Raw genomic sequence first — 21,963 nt, forward strand, 5'->3', positions numbered from 1 at the left:
CACAAGGGGTTATGGGGGTTCTGAAGAGCTTGTGTTGGAAGGAGGGACAGAGGAAGAGTGCCTCAGTCTGTCTTGTATCTCCTAGACACTGCCAATCAAGAACAATGTAATGGCCTCCAAGGCTCAGAGGCCAAATATGGGGGCGGTGCTAGCCCTGCGACGACTCAGACTTCTAATCCATTAAAGGCAGGTGTAAACACGGGAGGGGTGGGGTGGGGTGTGTCGGGGGGGGGACGCTGTGGGGTGACAAAGCAAATCCGACCTGACATCACCTGCCTGATCCACTTAGTGACTATTTGCTCCCAGGGCACAGCTTACTGCGGCAGGTCCTTCCACTCAGGATGGTGGTGGCTTTCAAAATTTCAGGTAGTGGAGCAGCTGTTGCCGATTCAGGGCTGTGTGACTTCCGTGCCTCAGTTTCTTCCTCAATAAAACAGGTAACACCTGCCCAGGAGAGCTGCTGGGCAGATTAAACGTGAAAACCACTTGAAATGTTAAACAAACGACACAGTAAATGCTCAATAAATGTGAACTGATGTAGTTATTCCTCAGCTCAATCCCTTTAACCCTCCCTAACAGAGGAAACGAGGTTTACTACAGCCAAGGTCCCTGTGTTTCAACAGGCTTTGGGGATGCAGTGTGGAAAATGGATTAGAGAGGGAAGGGCTGAAGCCTGGGAACCCAGGGAGAAGTCTGCAGGCATCCAGATGGGAGGTGGAGAGACGGAAACTCGAGGTTCTTGGCAGTGAGATTCAGGAAATATTTCAGAGACATTCTCTCCAGGACGTGATAACAGGTTGGGAATGGAAGCTTGGCAGAAGGCGCTGGCTTTGGGGGAAGCATGAAGGTGGGAGGGCGGGGAAGGCAGGAGGAGCCCGGCTTGTCCTGGGGTGTGTGTGGCCGAGGACTGGAAGCCCAGCCAGCGCAGGGCGTGCACAGGCTGGGGAGTGCTTCTGGACTTGGGGGGTCGCTTCCCGGGGCAGCTGGCCTGGGAATCTAGGTAGAGTACGCCAAGGTGCTAAGTCTGACTTCCTCCCGGGCGGGCCGGCAGTGTGTCTGCCCGGCGTGCCTGGCCGAATCCCCAGTGTGCTCTCTAACACTACGCCTGGAATCGGCCAGATCCCTCCTGCCAGCTTCCCATTTCCTTCCTCGCTCTGCAGCTCCGTCTAGGTGCTTGCAGGGAGGGTGGGCGCCTCCTCCCTGCGGCTTCCCAAGACTCCACGCTCGGGCATCAGTTGAGTGATTCAAACCGCGGAAACCACCGCCTCGGGCCTCCAGGGGGCGGGACCTCTCCGCCTGAGGTTCACTCACCCAACCCACTGCACCAAGCTGTGCCCCGCGGGGGTCCCCACCTGTTCCCGCCTAATTCCTGTCTATATCCCCGCTTGGACCCTCGACTGGCCACCTGCGACCATCCCCACCCTCCTGCCAGGATACTATGGGGACCTCACAGGATCGCAGACATGCAGCCCTCCCCCCCCCCCCCCCCCCCCCGCTTTGGGGATCGGGCTCTTCAAGCTCGCTGCACCCCCAAAGCTGGACCATCCATGGCTTCAAGCTGTGAGGGATGCGGGATGCTTGTGGTTGGGGTGGTAGATAACGCGCACTCCCCACTGGCTTGAGCTCCGGAGTTTTCCACCGCTGCCTCCAGAGCTTAATTCCATTACCCTTTCTTCTCTTAGTGCAGTTTCTTTTCCGGCTCGCGTGTCTGCAGAGGCCGCAGCTTAGGCTTTGTGGCCCCTTGGCTGGAGTTGCCAGACATCGGAAGTACACTGAAGTCCTCATTTGGGGTCCACAGGGTCTGCAGTTTGCCCAAAGGGTGAGGCCAAGCTCAGTTGGCTGTGTTCCATCCTGCTGCAGTCGTTAAAGGAAAAGCCCAGGAGCTGTGCTATGCCCAGCCTGGGGAGAACAGTCACCTTCTGAGTCACATGCCTATCCCTGGAGGATCCTGATTTACCGGGCAACCTGGGTGTGTCCCCAAGTACCCACGAAGTTAAACTGTCAACAGCTCTTAGTTTGATCCAAAGCCTGCTTCCCCTACTAAAAGGCCCCTTTCCTGCTTCCTGGGGAGTGGAGTGGGAGCTAGAGGCCATCAGGGACTGGAGAAGCCTTGGGGAGCCTGTTTCTTCTTGTTTATGTCAGTGGGAGTGCAACCTTCACTGGGGGCTGGTTTCTGCCCACTCAAACACAACTCTTAGCTCACTGCCCGCCCCACCCGCCCCCCAGCCAAGTATGAATGACCATAGGCCTGGAATACAAATTCAAGTTACCTCAAATACTGTGTTCCACATTGTAACAGGTTCATGAGGTTCTTACAGTAACAGAACAAAGTAGTAAGAGAAGTTTAAAATACTCCAGTGTGGGGGGAATCTGGAGAGCCTACTATTTTCTGGATGGATAGTTCCTGCATCAGTCCTGCAAGCTTAGCTGAATGTGGGCAGGTACCAGTCTGACACCCTTGATGTGCCAGTCACAATGCCAGGGGCTATACAGACATGATGCTTTACAGAAGGACCTCCTTGCCTTCACCTATAGCTGTCACCTATATAGTCAAGCACCTATCACAGACCACAACAGCTAAGAAAATGCTGTAAGTAAATAAATCCAACAATGAGCACATTTCAGAGCGTGTAAACCACACATATTAAATTCAATGAAAGAGGTTTCAATTAAAAATCAAATGTCTATTCATTTCCTTCCATTTAAGAATTACAAAGTTAAAATACAAAGCTTTATTTATATTTACTAAGTCATAGTAATATGAAAAGTTAAGGCGTTGGTACTCTGGCCAATGATAACAATCCCATTACTTTAACATCACAGCTCACAAATTTATACATTACTCTGAGCAGTTATAAAATTACCGTTTTAACATAATACCACACATTTATTACTAATTTTTGTCTAAAACAATTCAATAGTACTAGATCATAATTCCAAGGAAGAAGGAAAACAATAACTTCCCAATGCCAGCGAGAAGAGTGCAGTGGCTGCCACCTGATTTGGGACAGTCTGGCAAAGTTTAAAAGTGGAAGGCTATGTTAATCTGGCTCAATCCTGTTATCTTTCATATGAGGAGTGGGCAAACACAGGGCAAGTCATTCATGTGAGGTTACAGAATCACACAGGAGGGGAGATGCCCAGGGCTTCATTAAATAATAGGGGTTTATAATATGATACAATCACATTTGTTCCAAAGATGGAATCAGGGGCAGGAGATGTAGCTGAGTTGGCCAGAGTGCTTTCTGGTGTATAAGAAGTCCTGGGCTTGATCCCCAGCACTGTATAAATTGGGCATTAGTGATTAAAACATATATTAGGGAAAGAAAACCCATGATAAAATTTTAGGATGTTAAAATAAGCCTAAAGCAATAATTTAATAAGCAAGTCTGCAAACAACTGTTCAGGATGCTACCTATCTATAGTATCATAAACAGGGCTGGCAGTTCACCAGTTTAATGGCACATCCAGGCTCTACTCTCTCTGTGTATTCACCGGTACACCAGTTTAACGGCACATCCAGGCTCTACTCTCTCTGTGTATTCACCAGTACACCAGTTTAACGGCACATCCAGGCTCTACTCTCTCTGTGTATTCACCAGTACACCAGTTTAACAGCACATCCAGGCTCTACTCTCTCTGTGTATTCACCGGTACACCAGTTTAACGGCACATCCAGGCTCTACTCTCTCTGTGTATTCACCAGTACACCAGTTTAACGGCACATCCAGGCTCTACTCTCTCTGTGTATTCACCGGTACACTAGTTTAACGGCACATCCAGGCTCTACTCTCTCTGTGTATTCACCGGTACACTAGTTTAACGGCACATCCAGGCTCTACTCTCTCTGTGTATTGGCTGTGCTTTCCTCATCATCTGAGTTAAATGTCTTCCACAAAAACTTCTCATTTGCTTTCCAAAGGGAAGCTTCCAGTTCATCTTTCCTTTCGGAGGCTGTGGAGCAGGGCACTTTTGTACACAGAGTCTCTATCACTGCCAAGTCAGTGAGTTTGCTAAGACTGTCATCATTCTGCTCACTCAAGATGTCCCAGAAATCTTTTGGTCTCTGCTTTGTTTTTGTCACAGGTCCTGAAAGAACATTCTTTGGCAGCTGCACAGGACCTTCCCCATGGCTTTTAAAGAGGTCATGAAGAATAGAGGTGTCACCAAGTAAGCCTTCCACAGGAGTGTTTTCTGACACTGGGTTTTCTACCCTTTTGTTTCCCAACTTGAAAAGTGGTCTGTTTCTTGAACTGCATGCTCTTGTGAGGTCCTGCTGATGTCCTGAGGAATCTTCTAGCTCTATCTCTGGGGTTTCAGACTTGCTGTTTGGATAGAAGAGTGTCATGGTGTTCTTGGGTGTGTGGTCATTACGCTCACTGTCAATCTCTTGAGTAAAGCTGACAGACGATTTCTTAATTTTTGCATCACTAGAAAATGTCTCTTCTCTATGGGAACCATGATTCTGAAATGTGATTGACTTTCCTTTACATAGTGCTGGGTTTTGAACTTGAGACATTTTGTTGGTGGGCTCATTGCATGACAAAGTATAATTCGAGGGCCTTTCTTTTGAAAGAGATTCTTTTTCTCTGGATTTATTCTTGATCCTCTCTTCTTCCTTGTGTACAGATCTGATCAACTCTGAAGCAGAACTCACAAAGAACTCCTTTACCTCTGGGTGCTGAGGACTGTAGAAGTCCCTGAGCATCCTCTGTCGTTCTTCAGATGTGGTGCTGGTTACCTGTCTAGCAAACTCCTGCACAGATGACTTGTAGTAAGAGGCCATTTCTTCAAACTGCTTTCTAAAGATTGGATAAAGTCAGTAGTTATTATTTTTATTACATTTACATTTTATTTTTAAATGTAATCAGGAAACTGTTGAGATGGCTCAGCAAGTACAAGTGAGGACGTGCATCCAATTGCAACCCATGTAAGGGTGGAAAGAGAAAGCCACCTCCAGAAGTTGTCCTCCGGCCTCTACACATGCTCTGTGGCACGCACACACTACAGTGGAGTTAAGAACTTCCAATGTGCTTATTAGCAGTCACAGGAAACATAAAGGCAAAGCAATGCACCTTGTCCTTTAATTCCAGCCTAGGAGAATGTGCCTCTTCCCTATGATCTCTTAGCTTATTAAATCATCAGCTTTTTAGGTGACTCTGATTTATACTATTATGTATTTTCTAGCAATTATGAGAGCCTAGCAGGCTACTCCTCCAGTCAGTCAATTTATGACTAACATGAGAATCATCATTTATATAATCTGTATTTGAGAATCTATATTGCATTCAAGTCCCATAGAATAATATTGTTAAAGAATGGCTTTGATAAATAGAAAATTCTGAAAAAAATAAAGTTTCTCTTTCCCCTTCTTTCACAGTATAGAATTTCACATGGCTTTTTATTGAGCCTAAAAGAAAGCTCTCTAAGTGTAGTTTTTTTTTTTTTTTTCTCAATTGATTCAACTTTAGTGTAGACAACTAATCTTGGAAAGCAGACACTATTTTACTGGGCATGTTGGTGCATACCTACAAGCCTAGTACTCAAGCGGACAGAAAGTCTGAGGCAGTATGGGCGACATAGGGGGACTCTGTCTCAAAACCAAAAAAACCCAAATAAATAAGAAAAAAAGTAAGATGTTATTTGAAGAAGTGAACTGTCTTCCTAGAGTAAGATACTAACAAACACTTCTATGTGTACAAACACAAATGGGCCTTCTGGAACCCTGGTAAAGTGGAGGTAGAAAAATTATTTAGGTTCCTTGAGCCACAGATTACTGCTTTCCAGAGTGAAGGATCTGAAGTCTGAATTGTGCCTATCCCCTAAACCACACTGAAGTCCAATGTGACAGCATCAGCAAAATGACCTACAGGATTAAAGTAAGGTCACGGGTAAGGCATGGACCCCACATGGCTAATGTCTTCATAAGGCGAGAGAACAGTGAACTAGCACAAGAGTGTTTTCAAAACATCCCAGTTTTGAGCCAGGCTTGGTAGCATATGATTGTCATCCCAACACTCTGGATGTGGAGGCAGGAGGATTGAGTTCTTGATCATCCTCAGCTATATGGTAAGTTTGGGGCCAGTCTGGGTATCATGAGACCCTGCCTTGTACCCCTCCCACTCAAAAATAAGATACAGTGTATCACTTTGCTGATGTTGTGTTTGGGACGTAAGTTGGGAGACCTCAGTATCTGTAAATTTGTTTTCAGATAAAAACCAATGCCAGTTCTGCAGCATGTTAAAGGACCACAATTTTAGAGTTGTATTTCACTTTACATAACAGTTCCACTAGTTTTTAACAGAGCCCTGTTATATGCTAAGTGTACATATGTGCACTGTACAAATTATACAATAGCAAAAAAAGACCCAGTCCCCTGCTTCAGGCAGCTTGGTCTAGCTAAGGGAGTCAAAGCAAAACAATCAAGGCAGTCTCCTGGTGAAAGGGTAAAATCAGCTCTTACTGGCACCCACAGTGGGTACCTATGTGCTTAGAAGGGCAGGAGGGGTTCTCTACTGTCACCTCTGCCCAGGTACGGATGAGCCAGGAACCCTCAAGGCTAGTTCTTAGGGGATCTAGAACACCGCAGAACAGATGAAAATGCAAAGTGGCTAGCATCGTGGGTCTGCATGGCCATCACTCTGGAAAGCAGCAATCTGTGGCTCAAGGAACCTAAATAATTTTTCTACCTCCACTTTACCAGGGTTCCAGAAGGCCCATTTGTGTTTGTACACATAGAAGTGTTTGTTAGTATCTTACTCTAGGAAGGCAGTTCACTTCTTCAAATAACATCTTACTTTTTTTCTTATTTATTTGGTTTTTTTTTGGTTTTGAGACAGAGTCCCCCTATGTCACCCATACTGCCTCAATTTTCTCCTACATACAACATTCTTAGGGTAAAACAATGTTTTTTTAAATGTATGTAAGTAGGAGCATTAAACACTACTGCTCTTTGTGGTTTCCTGTTCATTTGTTTCTGCCTCCCAGGCCAGGTTACAGTTTCTTGTGGTTGTAGTGGTGGCCTAAGATGAGTGCCCACGTTTTTTTGTGGCTGAGATGAATGCCATGGCTTCTGGAGCTCACTAGTGTCTTGTCACATCTTCCAAATTCAGAGATTCCACACCTGATCAATAGTCATACTTACCCAGTGTATTTCATTGCACAAGTAAAAACTCCCCAATTTCTGTCCTGGAAACTGCCCATGTTCTTGTGAACACAAGCACGCTCTTAAAGGGCTCTACTTTCACATCACATGAAGTAACAGGACATTATTATTCTGCCTGTTACTCATCTCCAAATCCATTTCTAGGACCTAATAAATGTTTGTGCTTATTTACAAAGATTTAGTGACCAAGAGGGTTTTAAGATTTTTAATTTTTTTTTTTTTATTTATCCAAGACTTGGTGATGTCTCAGCAGATGCCAAAATAACTTTATCTCTGCTATGCTGAGATGATATATGACCTCACCTGTGACCCTGGGGCAGGTCATCCCTGAGAGGAGTGCTGCTTCAACACTATTTAACCCAAGGGACCTTTGAGTGAATTATGCCCATGGTTGCAGAGAATGATTATATTTTTTGCCTTCCAACTCATTTTCTTAATTCTACAACTTCAATAGAATTTTCTCTAAGAATTCAAGAAAAAGTAAGGTATAATTAGGAACATAAGCTGGCCACTTTTGTTTTCTTTTTTTTGTTTGTTTTATTTTCTTTTTTTTTCTTTCTTTCTTTTTTTTTTTTTTTTTTTTTCTGAGACAGGGTTTCTCTGTGTAGTCTTGACTGTCCTGATCTCGCTCTGTAGACCAGGCTGGCCTTGAACTCACAGAGATTTGCCTGGCTCTGCCTCCCGAGTGCTGGGATTAAAGGCGTGTGCCACCACTGCCCAGCCAAGCTGACCACTTTTGTAAGAAAAAAATTTGTAGAGTAGCTTTAGGAAAAGGGAAAAGGAAAAACCAAATTAGAAGTCCATTAGCATGTCTATCAGAAGTTATGATGGCTAAAGTTCCAAAGCATTTCTCCTCTTGGGAAGGAGCTGAACCACATCTGACATCACCATGCCACTGCCTTTGCTTTCTGAGGGCTAGAGATGCTGAAAGCCCAAAGAAGTCCACCATGTGGCTGCTACAAGATACTGCCTTGACTCCTCCTGACTATGATGGCAGCAGGAGAGGTGGGGTGCCCAAGCAGGTCCTGGCATTCTAACATTACTCTTTACCTTTCTACCTAGCATGAGACATTTCCTCGTGGGCTGGGTAAACAACGAAAGGAAGCCAGAAGGAATCACTATTATACTTCCTTTTGAACACATACTGCTATAGGAACCAAGACCCAAGTTTCTTTAATGACCAGGGAAATACAGTCAGCCTTCTAGAAGAGTAACTGGCCACAATGAAAATGCATGCCCTGCAGAAATCACTGTTGCAAGCTTGCCAGGCAGGACGAGGTGCTGCCACATGCTAGCTCTATTGGTTACTGTGGGGCTTGCTGCTCCTTTTCTGGCAGCTCAGAGATCAACTGTGAATAAGAGCTGGTATCTTTTCCACTGTCCAGAGGCCACATGGACCAGGGTTATGAGTCCACCTCACCATCTCTTGATGCCATTCTTGGTAACATGAATACCTGTGTGTGGAGATCCCTAGCTATGACTATTGATCAGGTGTGGAATCTCTGAATTTGGAAGATCATTTCTTCACCTAACCCTGGAGACTGCTCCATTTCCATGTTAGTCACCTACATCTCTGTAATCCCAGAACTTAGCAAGGTAAGGCATGAGATTCATAATACCAGCCTGAACTATAGATAGCAAATTCCAGGCAAGTTTGAGCTGCTTAGTGAGATCCTGTCTCAAAAGCATTTTTTAATTATATTTTTTACATAGAAAAGTTATAATTTTATGAAATTTGGATGTGAGGTATGGTTATACATTATATATTTTACTATGAAGCTATACTTCTTCTGAGAATTAGACTAAAGTCTAGAGTTACCACAGACAACATACCTGCGGATTCCTTTTGGTGTTTCTCCAATGATGAAGGTGGTCTGGTTAGTACAGTAGACATCTTTCTTTTTCTGGCTTACAGGGTGGGATACACAAAGAGGAGAGGAAATGCTTCCATCACTTGGTGGCTGATCTTTCTCTGTAGGTATCACTATGTGTGCATTCACCTCATTTTTGTATGTCTGTAAAAAAGGATGTAAAAACTAAGCCTGGAAAAACAGTTTCAGATCAATAATACAAAGAACATTACACTTATTTCCCAGATACTCTTTATAGTAAAGCAGATCACATTATTCAACTGAAGCAACTATTGGAGGATGTTAGTCTAGACCTTTAAAAGGACAGGATATGGGAAAATGTGGTATTGTCTATTGTCTACTGTCAAGGATGTGAATGTTCTGACACATGGGCTAATCTACTATCTTAAGGATAATAACCAACGATTAAATGAATAAAGGCTCAGAACTGGTCTGTCTAGGCAAGATGTGTGTGGTTGTCCACACCTGTAATCTCAGCAATTTGGAGGTAGAGGTAAGTGGATCAGGCATTCAAGGTCATTTAGAAAAATAAAGGACTACCAGGCCAACCTGAGCTAATGAGACCCAACCTCAAAAAATAAAACAGGACTAGAGATCAATCAGTAAGAAGAGATACTTGCATGCAGAACTGATAACCACATCCCACAAGGAGGCAGGAGAGAACCAACACCAGAGAGTTGTCCCCTGAGCTACATATGCATGTTACAGCATACACATGTGCCCCTGTAAATAAATAACATTAAAAAATAAACCCAAAAAGTCTACCTTATTTGTGTTTCTTGTAAATGTTATGAAGCAGTTTTTGTTTAATTTTATACAAGCACATAACCTAGAAAACTGAATCATTATGTAACAAAAAGGGAAACCAATTTCATAAGTCCTCTGTTAGGCTGAAGAATATTCAGTATTTTAAAAATATCATCAGCCTGACAGTGGTGGCACACACCTTTAATCCCAGCACTCAGGAGGCAGAGGCAGGCGCATCTCTGTGAGTTCAAGGCCAGCCCGGTCTATAGGATAGCCAGGGATACACAGAGAAACCCCATCTCAAAAAAAAATAAACAAACAAAACCAAACTACACACACACACACACACACACACACACACACACACACACACACACTCCACAGACACATTGTGTACAGTTTGTAAGTTATAAATAAAACCAAACTTACTTTACAATAATTTTGTTTAGTGTGAATTGATCTAAAATAGTGGGTCAGGAAAAAATATTATATGCTTCTAATCTCAAAGGCAAGTGTGGCCAGGTTGTAAGTTATATTCCATTCCAATAATAAAAATAATAGAAACAAATTCACAATAACAAAAACATATTTAAGTTCAAAAGTAAGAAAATCAAACTTTCTAGGTTCCAAAACCAAAGAAACGAGATAGCAATGAGTGGGAGCCCAGCTGGCCATAGGTTAGTACTTTAGAACATGGCCTGCAGGACCTGTATGGAGCTGGGGGATGGAAATGATTTAATTCCATGAAATAAAAAACAAACGCTTACTGCACAAGCATGGAGATCTGTATTTGGGGTTGGCTAGATGGCTTGATGGAGAAAGGATTGCTGCAAAGCCTGACCACCTAACTTTGATTCCCAGAAACCACATGTGGATGGAGAGAACCAACTTCTGAAAATCGCCCTCTGACCACCGTGGCACTAGCACATACGGACGTATGTACACTAACTAAAGAGTATTAATACTTCTACTACTAATAAAAGATCTGAGTTTAACCTTAGAACTCATCAAAGCTGGGTGCAGTGGTGCACACTTGTGATCCTGATGCTGGGGAAGAGGCAGGAGGATCCCAAGAAGACAAGGCACATCTGTGCACATACACAGACCCACCTGCACACTAGAAATACACGCAGCAGCAACAGCAATGCTGGAGATGCAGCTCAGTGGTAAAGTGTGTGTCCCTCCCCACAAGAAGGATAGCTGATGTACAAAATAAAGTTAGACAAGTCTAAACTGGCATACAGAACAAAAGTAGGCGTTACCTTCTTACTCTACACAGAAAGAACCACTAGAGACAAAACAGAATGGCCAGCTGGTGGCAACTGGAGAATCTGATTTTGTACATCCTGGTTGGTATGAAAAGCTACGCTGAAAATCAACACTAAACAACTGGCCAAGAACAGTGAAAACCAGAGTCCAATGAGGTGCAAATACCAACAATACAGGAAGGCTTCCATAATCAAAAGAAGGCTTGTAATCAGAGGGGAAAAGCATTCAGAAAGTCATAAAGAACACTAAAGACCCACCATTGTTAAGTCACAGGTGCAGCCAAGATGAGAACTCTATTGCAGGATGACAGGGAATCAGGCAATCTGGAGGCCACTTTCAATTACCTTATGTGAAAGATGAAAAAAAAAAAAAAAGAAAAAGAAAATCCCAGAAAGGCATTTATAAGCACACCTGAGACAGTGCCAAATACCAGCTTTAAGAACTAAATTTAAATAAAAGAGAAACAGCATATGGGTTAGACAGCAGACAAACAGATCTGCAATGATAAGCTGATAAACTAGGATAATGAAATAACTCAGAATGTAGTATATGTATTGAAGGAAGAAGAGATGGGAAACATACTGAGAAGTACAAGGACAGAATTCAGGAAACAGGAAAGATAATACAACCATAGGGCAAAGAATTAAAGACGACAAAACTTCACACTAAAAAAGGAGAGACTATTTTCACTAGGAACAATGAAACTAAATGTCTTCCTTTAGGTTACAGATAAGGGAATAGTCTAAAAACTATTGGCAGGAGAGAAGGTAGAAAAGAAATGGCAAACGTAAGACTTCAGAACGGAACAGGGTAAACATTCAGCATGCACACAAGGCGATGCCACCTACAATCCCACACCAGTCAGACTACAGCTGGACAACTGCTCAAGGCAGGCACTGAATGGCACGCCTGTACTCTCCTAGAAGCTGAAGCAGGACTGTCTGGTCAAGGTCCGTCTGTATAACATAAAGAGAGCTGATCTCAAAAAAACAGAAGGGAAATTTCATGTATAAAAAGACTACAAGAATTCATTGGCTACACGTTGTTGATAATAAAGTAATTTTTTCTCTTTGATGGTGTGAGCTGGCTAGTTTTATGTCAACTTGATACAAGCTAGTCACTGGAGAGGAGGAAGCCTCAATTGAGAAAAATTCTTCAATAAGATCAGGCTACAGACAGGCTATAAGGCATTTTCTTAATTAGTGATTGATGTGGGAGAGCCCATTATGGGTGGGACCACCACCTGGCATGTGGTTGTGGGTTCTATAATAAGGCAGGCTGAGCAAGCCATGGGGAGCAAGCAAATAAGCAGCACCCTTTCATGGCTTCTGCATTAGCTCCTGCCTCAAGGTTCCTGTGCTGTTTGAGTTTCCTGTCCTGGTTTTTTTCAACAATAAACTACAATGTGGAATTGTAAGCCAAATAAACCCGTTACTCCCCAACTTGTATTTTGGTCATGGTGTTTCATCGCAGCAATAGAAACCCTGAGACAGATGGGAATCAAATGGAAACAAAATGGCCCACGTTCACAAGACAGGTAGAGAGTACATTGTGATCCCATGGATATTCTAAGTACCTATTATACTCCTGTTACTATACATCTGAGACACAAACACACTTAGGTACACACTGAAGCCATATCTCCCAGGGATATAGGAGGTAAAACCACTTAAAAACTATGTACATTTAGCCCCTCCTTTTTCTAAAACAACATGTATATATTAACTTACTTTCACATCCCCCCCACTTTAAAGCGACTGTATGCAAACCATTTCTAATGAAGATAAACAGACATCTTCAGAATCTATGATGGTGCCCACGCACAAACAGTGCCAGGCAGACAGGTGCTATTGAAGCTCTGCTGATAGCCGTCAGTAATACTGAAAGCTCCTTTGTTAAGGTCATCATGTTTTTAAATTGTCTGAATAAATAAATTGTCTGCTGTATAACAAGTTACCATGGTATTACTGGCTTGAAACAACATAAACATTATCAATGAAGAGAAGAAAATACTGATCTTTAAGATAAATCCAAAAGAGGTTGTTACGTATTTATTTCCATCAGAAACAAGATGAGGACTACAAGTTACTAACAGCTTCTAAATCTCCAGAAATTACTGTTCATTATTTTAAGAGACAGGAATGCTAATATGAACATAAAGAGAATAAACAGAAGAGCAACTGAGCCAACCAAGAACTCTCCTTCCTCTTACACTGTGATTTCTGAACCCATGCAGAGATGGTGCTGGCCAATGGCTCTTTTCAGTTGTTTATGTGATTGTTCTTTCTGACATAAAAAGCTCACATTTTATATACATTTAAAGAATTGGTTTTATAAACCCTTCAAGAACTCAGCCTTTGCGACCAAAGATACTGGATAAATGGGTCATTAGATTTTCTGATATATTTCACAATTTAAAACCAGATTCTTAAAAGGATACAAATCATTTTCCCCCTCACACGAATTCTACATCCTACATTTTATTATTTTTTTTTTAAAAAGACATGACTTCAAATTGCTATTTTAGTAGATAATTTTACTATTTTATTGAAATTAGGTTGTAATGAAAGACCCTCTAAAGGCAGTCTTCCCTCAGGAGAGACCCTCGCCCAAGGAACACACCGAAACCACGAATCAGATGCAAACAGCAAGAGGCTTTATTCAGGAACACGGGTACCCGGGGCGACACAGTCTCTCAAGAAGCTCAAGGGACTGGCGCGCCCACGGGCTGGAGCAGAGGGTTTTTATAGGGTCGGGCAGCCGAAGCTCGGGTACAGAAGCAAGAAGCCTGGTTACAGGGTTTTGATTGGATGATGCAAATGAGGCCAGGTTCTGATTGGATGATTCAAATGAGGCCAGGTTCAAACCCAGGTCAGCTCGTGGTTTCTCCCCGAGCTCGCCACGCCTAGCTCTTGTCTAGGGTACAGGGTGTTCTTCTGACCTTTTAGTTCCTCGCTCTGGGGCCAGGTGGCTAACCACAAATGTTCTGTTTATTCCATGCCCATTAACTGAACTCCTCAGTGCCTCTCAGGCTTTCTTCAAAAACAGCTGAGCTAAGCTATGTTAGGCGGGGAGGCTGGGGGTCTTTCATTCCCCCATTTTCTTATCTCAGGAATGGAATCCTCCATTCATGGGGAAGATTGGTGACGTGACTCAAGTTCCATCTGGTTGAGCCTTTGGTATTGCTGGGTTAATACCAAAGTCTGAACAATAGAGACGCGTTCCCTGATAAATTGGACAAGTCTACTTAGGATACAGGGCCCAAACGTCAGGAGGAGTAATAGAATTAGAAGGGGTCCCAGAAGGGTGGAAATGAGGGTGGTGAGCCAGGGGGACCTTCTGAACCATCCTTCAAACCATCCCTGTTGCTCTTCAAAGAATTTTTGTCTCTGTTCTAATCGTTTTCTCAATTTAGCCATGCTATCTCTTACCACCCCAGTATGATCCGCATAGAAGCAACATTCCTCTTTAAGGGCGGCACATAACCCTCCCTCCTGTAAGAATAAAATGTCGAGTCCCCTTCTGTTCTGGAGCACTACTTCAGAGAGGGAGGTCAGGGATTTTTCTAAGGCGCTTATTGATTCCTCTAGGTCCCGAATGTCCTGATTCATGGCCGCTTGGAGCTGTCTGAATTGTTGGGTTTCCATTAGGGCGGTGGTGCCTGTCCCTACCCCGGCTGCTATTCCTCCCATAGTCAACCCTCCTAGTAATAATGCCAGGGTGAGGGATACCGGTTCTCTCTTATTCCGGTAGGGTCTCATTTCAAAGTGGGGGTAAATTTCCTCTGGTGTATGGTAAATAATCTTTGGGTATAACTCAATGAGTACACAAAAATCAGAGGTATCATTGAGGGCTGAGGCTGAAACGCAGGGGGTGAGCCCAGTATTACATGCCCAATAGGTACCATTAGGGCTGGTGACATAACCAGAGACAGCGCTTATGGATAGGGTGCAGTTACATAGGTGTTGGTGGGTGTGGGGGACGCTCCCTAGACATAGTCCTTGTCCTGACACCTCTGAGATTGTGAGTTTATGTTGGGCTGTCCCTAGACATTGGCTCGGAGGGGGACTATGAGTGTTAGTATAATTACCCTGGGTTGCTATCCCCTCGTAGTAGGGAGGTTGGGAAACCAGACATAGCCAACATTCTTGCGTTCTATTTGGGTAGGTTATATTCAAGGCCTGGTAAGCCCCTGCTAGCAGACCCAAGAGCCGGTCTCCGGTTCCTGGCCGGGGCGGTTTGGTAGTGGCCGGAGTTATACCTGGGCTGGTAATCGAACCGGGTGGAGGGGTAATCTTCGGGGGTGCTGGAACAGGTAAGGAGGGGCGCTTCTGGTCAGAGAGAACCTGATTGGGGCCTATAGGGGCGGAGGCCTCCTCAATCTTAAGTTTGATAGTGAATCTTACGCCCCGATCATATCCGGTTTCATATAACCTGAGCCCCCAAGTGCGCCCCCGTTGCCAGTTTCTATCAGCCTTCCCCGGGCCAGTGAAAGTTATATTTAGGGGAAGTGAGAGCCCAGGCTCGAATCGGCTGACCTCGGTGGACCCAGCTGAGCAAGACCCCCCGCCTGTAGCCTTCCTGAAACCTCTATTGGTCTGGATCAGGTCCCAGCTGGAGCTAGGACTCCAATATGCTGCGCCAGTGGTCTCGCAGCCCCATTGGGCGCAGAAGAAATCTCCCCCCCCCCCCCCCCCCGCATTTCTTGGCGAGGGCCCAGCCCCTCCCATCCCCCGGACAGACATAAAAGTCCGACTGGGCAAATCTACATCTTGCTTGAGGGTGACGGCATCCCGGATCCGGCCAATGCACCCCCCCCCCCCGGGTGGGTGGAGGAGTTTAAGGCATCTGCCAGACCGTTTCCCCAGTTTGTGAGATGACCTTATTTTCCTGCTGGGTCGGTCTCCCCGGCAGCCTTCACATGAGAGGCGTAGATCCATGCAGCAATCGACCTTGAGTGCAGTGGGGGTGGTCAGCAAGACAGTGTAGGGCCCCTTCCACCGTGACTCTAGATTCTTAGTCTGGTGGCGCCGGACCCAAACGGAGTCCCCAATCTGGAAAGGGTGGGGGACCACCGGCTTGTCCAGCTGCTCTCGGTAGGCTTTAGCCAAGGGTTTCCAGATCTCCTTCTGCACCAGCTGGAGGGCCTGTAGATGTGCCTCTAAAGTGGGGCTGGTGGCAAAAGATGAGATATCAGGATGGGGAAATTTCATGACTGGAGGTGGGGCCCCATATAGAATTTCAAAAGGGGTTAGGCCGTGCGGCCCAGGAGTATTCCGGGCTCGGTAAAGAGCCAAGGGAAGTAGGAGCACCCAATCTCTAGTGCCAGTTGCAAGCGTTAATTTGGTTAAAGTCTCCTTAATTGTCCTATTAGCTCGCTCTACCTGTCCTGAACTCTAGGGGCGGTATGCGCAATGGAGTTTCCAATTAATCCCCAATAATTTGGCCACTTTCTGACTTACCAGAGAGACGAAGGCAGGCCTGTTGTCCGACCCCAATATATGAGGCATCCCATACCTGGGGAAGATCTCTTCCAACAGTTTCTTTGTTACCACGTTAGCCGTTTCATTCTTGGTTGGAAATGCCTCAATCCATCCTGAAAAGGTGTCCACGAAGACCAGGAGGTACCGGTACCCGTAGAGTCCGGGTTTTATTTCTGTAAAGTCTATTTCCCAATGTACACCTGGGCGATGCCCTCGTTGACGAGCCCCTTTGTTTAGATGCATCTTTCCTGCATTGACCTGAGCACAGGCTGGGCAGGTGGAAGATACCTGCTGAAGCACCCGGTCCTGGTTTAATAGCACAGTCCCAGTATTTTCATTGTCCAGTAGGGTCTTCATTTTATTCTTGCTCAAATGGGTCAGCGCATGAAGGAACCTCAGCATATATCGGGTATGGGAGGTTGGCATGACCACCCGATCCCCTAATATATAGGCTTGCCTCCGTTGTTCCCAGCCCGCCCCCATTTTCTTTGCTAGCTCATGGTCTTCTGGGCTATAGGGCATATGGGGTTTGATTCCCTCATGAGCTTCCCGTGACATTGGGTATTGTCTGATTGAAACGGGAGTCGCGGAGGCCTTTAATGAGATCATCAGCGGTGGCTGATCGCGTGCCAACCCCAGGCCCCCAGTCTCTGCCCAGGCGCGAGGAAACTCTCTCAACCAGTTCTGTAGCTCCTCAGGTGATTTCTCCGGGGGTTCTGACTCAAACAAACGGTATTCTTCCTCTAAATTGAGGACAAGGATTTGTAGAGGGTCTCCTTTAGGACCCGTGACCCTCGGTCCCTTCTCATCAAAATAGATTTGCGCTTTTAATTTGGTTAGTAGGTCCCGTCCTAACAGCGGATGGGGGCATTCAGGTATGTGCAGAAAGGAGTGAGTTACTTGCCCTGAAGCCAGTTGGACTTTTCTCTCGATAGTCCAATAATATCTCTTGTTTCCAGTTGCCCCCTGCACCAGTACAGAATGCCGGCTAAGAGGCATTCCGGCATGAGTTAGGACTGAATGTTCGGCACCAGTATCAACCAGGAAGGTCACGGGCTGCCCCCCGATCTTGAGGGTTATCCTAGGCTCGGGGGGGGGGCTCCTGGCCTCGACCCCCCTAGTCCTCCAGACTAAGGAGGTCCACGGTCTTGGGCTTGGGCCGGCGGGGTCCTTGTGGCTTCTTGGGGCATTCTCGGGCCCAGTGTCCCTTCTCCTTGCAGTAAGCACATTGATCTTTATCTAGGGGTGGCCTCCTTCGTTCTCCCGACCTGTCTCCCTCTCTCTGCTGTCCCTGAGATACAACGGCGGCCAGAACTTTCTTTATCTCCCTATGCTGTTTCCTATCCCTTTCCTCTTGTTTCTGCCATCTCTTTTCCTCACGCTCTTCAGGAGTTTCTCTCTTATTGAATACTTTCTCTGCTTCCTTCACTAGGTCTGGCAACCCTAACGCCTGTAAACCCTCCAACCGCTGCAATTTGGCTCTGATGTCTGAACTAGACTGATAGATAAATGATAGGATAATACCTGGAGCCTGACCTGGATCTTCCGGATCATACGGAGTATACATCCTATAAGCTTTCTTTAATCTTTCTAGAAATGCAGCGGGTGTCTCTTCCTTTCCCTGTATCATATTCCTTACCTGAGCCAAATTGGTAGGCCTTCTAGCGGCCGCTCGGAGACCCGCTAAGAGCAACTGGCGATAGAGACGTAGATGCTCCCTACCTTCAGGCGTATTGAAATCCCAGTTAGGGCGAGTCAAGGGAAAAGCCGCATCGATGACATTCGGGAGTTGGGATGGCCTCCCGTCATCGCCCGGAACCTGCTTCCGGGCCTCCAGGAAAACTCTCTGCTTTTCCTCTACTGTTAAGAGGGTCTGCAGGAGCTGCTGACAATCGTCCCAAGTCGGCCTCATCTTCCTTGTCTTCATCTGAGGTCCTGCTGGTTGAGAAAACCTTAGCATCTGCCAATGGCCGGATCGCGGCCGCTAATGCGGCCGCCGCCGCCGCCTCCTCCGCGGCGGCGGGAGACGCTTCCGCCAGGTCGCCGAGCGGGTCCAGCCTGATAGGGAGGGGGCTCCCCTACCAGGAGATCTATGAGAGGGGAGTTAGGGTCCAGGGGGAGGACAGGGGGCTTGGGAGTCTCCTTGTGAGGGAGTACAGGGTAAAGGGAAGAGTCCGGGTTGAGGGGTGCAGAGGGCCCAGAGACTGGAGGGGGCTGTGGAAGGAAAGGCTTGACCCATGGAAATGGATTTTCGACCAGAGATCTCCAGATGGCGATGTATGGGACCTGGTCGGGGTGTCCATAAGGATTAGGGGCAAAAACCTTGCCCTCCACCTGTAAAATAAGAGAGAGGTTAAAGGATCCTTCTCGTGGCCAGCCAACATTCATCATGACCCATTCGGCCTCGCAGAGGGTGATCCATTTTTTCTTTTTGACAATGACACCTTCATTGTTTCCTCGGGCCTTAACATCGGACCAGTGGTCCGTGGTTAGGCTCAGTGGGGTGGTGATGGTCTGTCCCATGGTGGTCTCTGGATAAAGAAGTGTTAGACAAGTAACGATAAACAAAAAGACAAGACAGACGACAGAAATTCGCGCTGCGCGGCTTCGGTGTAAAACCGAAAGCAGAAACTCAGACGGGGAAGCGGAGGAACCTCGATCTCCGTCCCCTACCAGCACCACGTATCCCTCTGATACGGGAGTGGCCCCGAAAAACTGTGCCCCAGAGGGGACTTCAGTGACCCGTGGAACGTCTTCCAGGGTCGCGGTGGGCGAAGTCCGAGCCCGTCAGCTCCTTCAGCCCCCACCGACTCAGACCTGACCTAGGGCGCCCGACGAAAACGGAAGACAAATAGACAGACTGAGACAAGACAAATAGTGGCCGGCCAACTTACCTCCTGACAGTGGGTCGGTGGTCCCGAGGCAGGGGGTCTCAAATCCCGGACGAGCCCCCAAATGAAAGACCCCCTAAAGGCAGTCTTCCCTCAGGAGAGACCCTCGCCCAAGGAACACACCGAAACCACGAATCAGATGCAAACAGCAAGAGGCTTTATTCAGGAACACGGGTACCCGGGGCGACACAGTCTCTCAAGAAGCTCAAGGGACTGGCGCGCCCACGGGCTGGAGCAGAGGGTTTTTATAGGGTCGGGCAGCCGAAGCTCGGGTACAGAAGCAAGAAGCCTGGTTACAGGGTTTTGATTGGATGATGCAAATGAGGCCAGGTTCTGATTGGATGATTCAAATGAGGCCAGGTTCAAACCCAGGTCAGCTCGTGGTTTCTCCCCGAGCTCGCCACGCCTAGCTCTTGTCTAGGGTACAGGGTGTTCTTCTGACCTTTTAGTTCCTCGCTCTGGGGCCAGGTGGCTAACCACAAATGTTCTGTTTATTCCATGCCCGTTAACTGAACTCCTCAGTGTCTCTCAGGCTTTCTTCAAAAACAGCTGAGCTAAGCTATGTTAGGCGGGGAGGCTGGGGGTCTTTCAGTAAGACATAAATCTGTATTTAGCTCAACTGTATTAAGATTTCAGGAATGTCTGTGCTGTCACATTTATACTGAATTATAAGTATGGAATGGAGGTAGTGGATTATGTTCTGATTGCTGTATAACAAGTTACCATGGTACTACTGGCTTGAAACAACATAAACTCCCGACCTTACATTTCTGTAGGTATGTCTGACACAGGTCTCACTGGGCTAAAATCAAAGTGCTGGCAGAGTTATGTTCCTTGCTGAGGCTCTAGGGGACAATTCATTTCCATACTTTTCCAACTCCCAGATGCAGAACAGTCTTGTCTTCCTGTAACACTTCTTTCAGGGTCACTCCACCCTGTGAGGACAGTCAGGGAGGATTCTGCTGGTGAGAATGGATATGACTAAGTCCAGCCAGATACTCAGGGCAAAGGATTCTGGTCAGCTGGGTAGTATCCTTTAATAGTATCCATCCAGGCAACAAGGTCAGCTTGATTCAACTTCAACTGCACCTTCAATCTTAATTCTCTGTTAGTCAGGTAAGGTAACACGCTAACAAATTCCAGAGATTAGCCATGGGTAAGAATCTTAGGGACTACGGAACTTTTCTTACTAAGGGTCCTTTGCTGGAGTCCACTGATCCCCTTGAACCTTCTGAAGCTGCATTTACAGGACATGTATGTGAGCATCCACATATCTCTCAGACAGAAAAACCTAGGACTTTTTCACAATGTATTAAGGTATATGTGAGCAGAAAGAATTATGAACTGCTGGTTTACGTGGCAGCTCTATTTATGTAGTTTTTAAAAATCCTATTCTTTTTGAAAAATAATATCCATATTAATTTATAACCATCTTGGTGCTCTTGTTACAGAGGAGGTTTAAAAAGTAATACTGTCTCCTTTAACATTAGGACAGGGGTAAAGCTGCTCTTGTGACTCAAGGCATCAAGCTAAAAACACCTTTCTTCTCTAGAGAGTAGGACAGGCAGCAACTGGATAGCTAGGTTAGAACTGGGTGAAAAGCTTTACAATTACAAGGTGAAGGAAGAAAGCAAAACCTTTCGCTGAAGTTTTTATACGCCCAGTCTTATTGTATCTTAGGCCATGTTCAGTGGATACCCATGGGAAGTCTGTTCTTTTTTCTTTTTTTTTTTTTTTGCAGGGGGGACCAACACAATGGAGATGGTGTTGAATCAGGGAAAAACCCTGTTTCTGCACAGCCACAATTATCCTCCTTTCTACTGACTGGTGAATTGGTCAAGACAGTGTTTCAGTATATATCCCAGGTTGGCCTTTAACTCACTATGTAAGTCCCACATTGGCCTTAAGCTCACAATTCTTGCCTGTCTCCTGTGTGCTAGAATTACAAACATGAACCTGGCATCTCTAGTATTTTCTGTAAAAATTTGTTACAGTTTATATATGAAATGCTCCTACAGGCTCATGTATTTGAACATTTGGTCCCCAGCTGGTGGCACTGTCTGAGGAAGCTGTGGAACCTTAGGAATGTAGGCTTTGCTGACAGACATAGACCATTAGGGTTAGTATTGAGGGTTACAGCATGGCCCTGCTTTTGATCCCCCTCTTCCTAACTTGCCGAAACGTGTGGAGTCTCTGCCACACGCTTCTGCTGTCACAGACTCTAACACGCCTTCCCCACCATGACAAACTGAAGCTCTGAGCCAAAGTAAGTCTTCTGTTAAGTTGTTTCTGTCATATATTTTGTCACATTGACAATAAAAGAAACTAATGCAGCTGCTTAAAAATACCAAGATTAGGGGGCTGGAGAGACGACTCAGCAGTGAGAGCACTTGCTGCTCTTGCAGAGGACCTAGGTTTGGTTCTCAGCACCCACAATGTGGCTTACAACTATCCACAACTCCAGTTCTAAGAGATGTAATGCCATCTTCTGACCTCATCATGCAGGCAAAACACTCATACACATAAAATAAATAAAT

At 45.7% G+C, this 21,963-nt stretch overlaps 1 protein-coding gene across 2 annotated transcripts in view; it reads right to left on the bottom strand.

The window, feature by feature from the left end:
* Positions 1–2,701: 2,701 nt before the first annotated feature.
* Ercc6l2 (ERCC excision repair 6 like 2) overlaps positions 2,702–21,963 on the bottom strand; it is a 104,955-nt gene continuing 85,693 nt past the window's right edge. For both annotated transcript variants that reach the window (XM_059262754.1, XM_059262753.1), the window contains exons 18-19: positions 8,999–9,180; positions 2,702–4,802 (exon numbers count right to left, since the gene is read on the bottom strand). In XM_059262754.1, coding sequence (XP_059118737.1) covers positions 3,839–4,802; positions 8,999–9,180 — 1,146 coding nt within the window. In that variant the 3' untranslated portion in view covers positions 2,702–3,838. The remainder of the gene's footprint in view (positions 4,803–8,998; positions 9,181–21,963) is intronic.

This window comes from Peromyscus eremicus, chromosome 5 (assembly GCF_949786415.1).
Source record: "Peromyscus eremicus chromosome 5, PerEre_H2_v1, whole genome shotgun sequence".
Classification (NCBI taxonomy): domain Eukaryota; kingdom Metazoa; phylum Chordata; class Mammalia; order Rodentia; family Cricetidae; genus Peromyscus; species Peromyscus eremicus.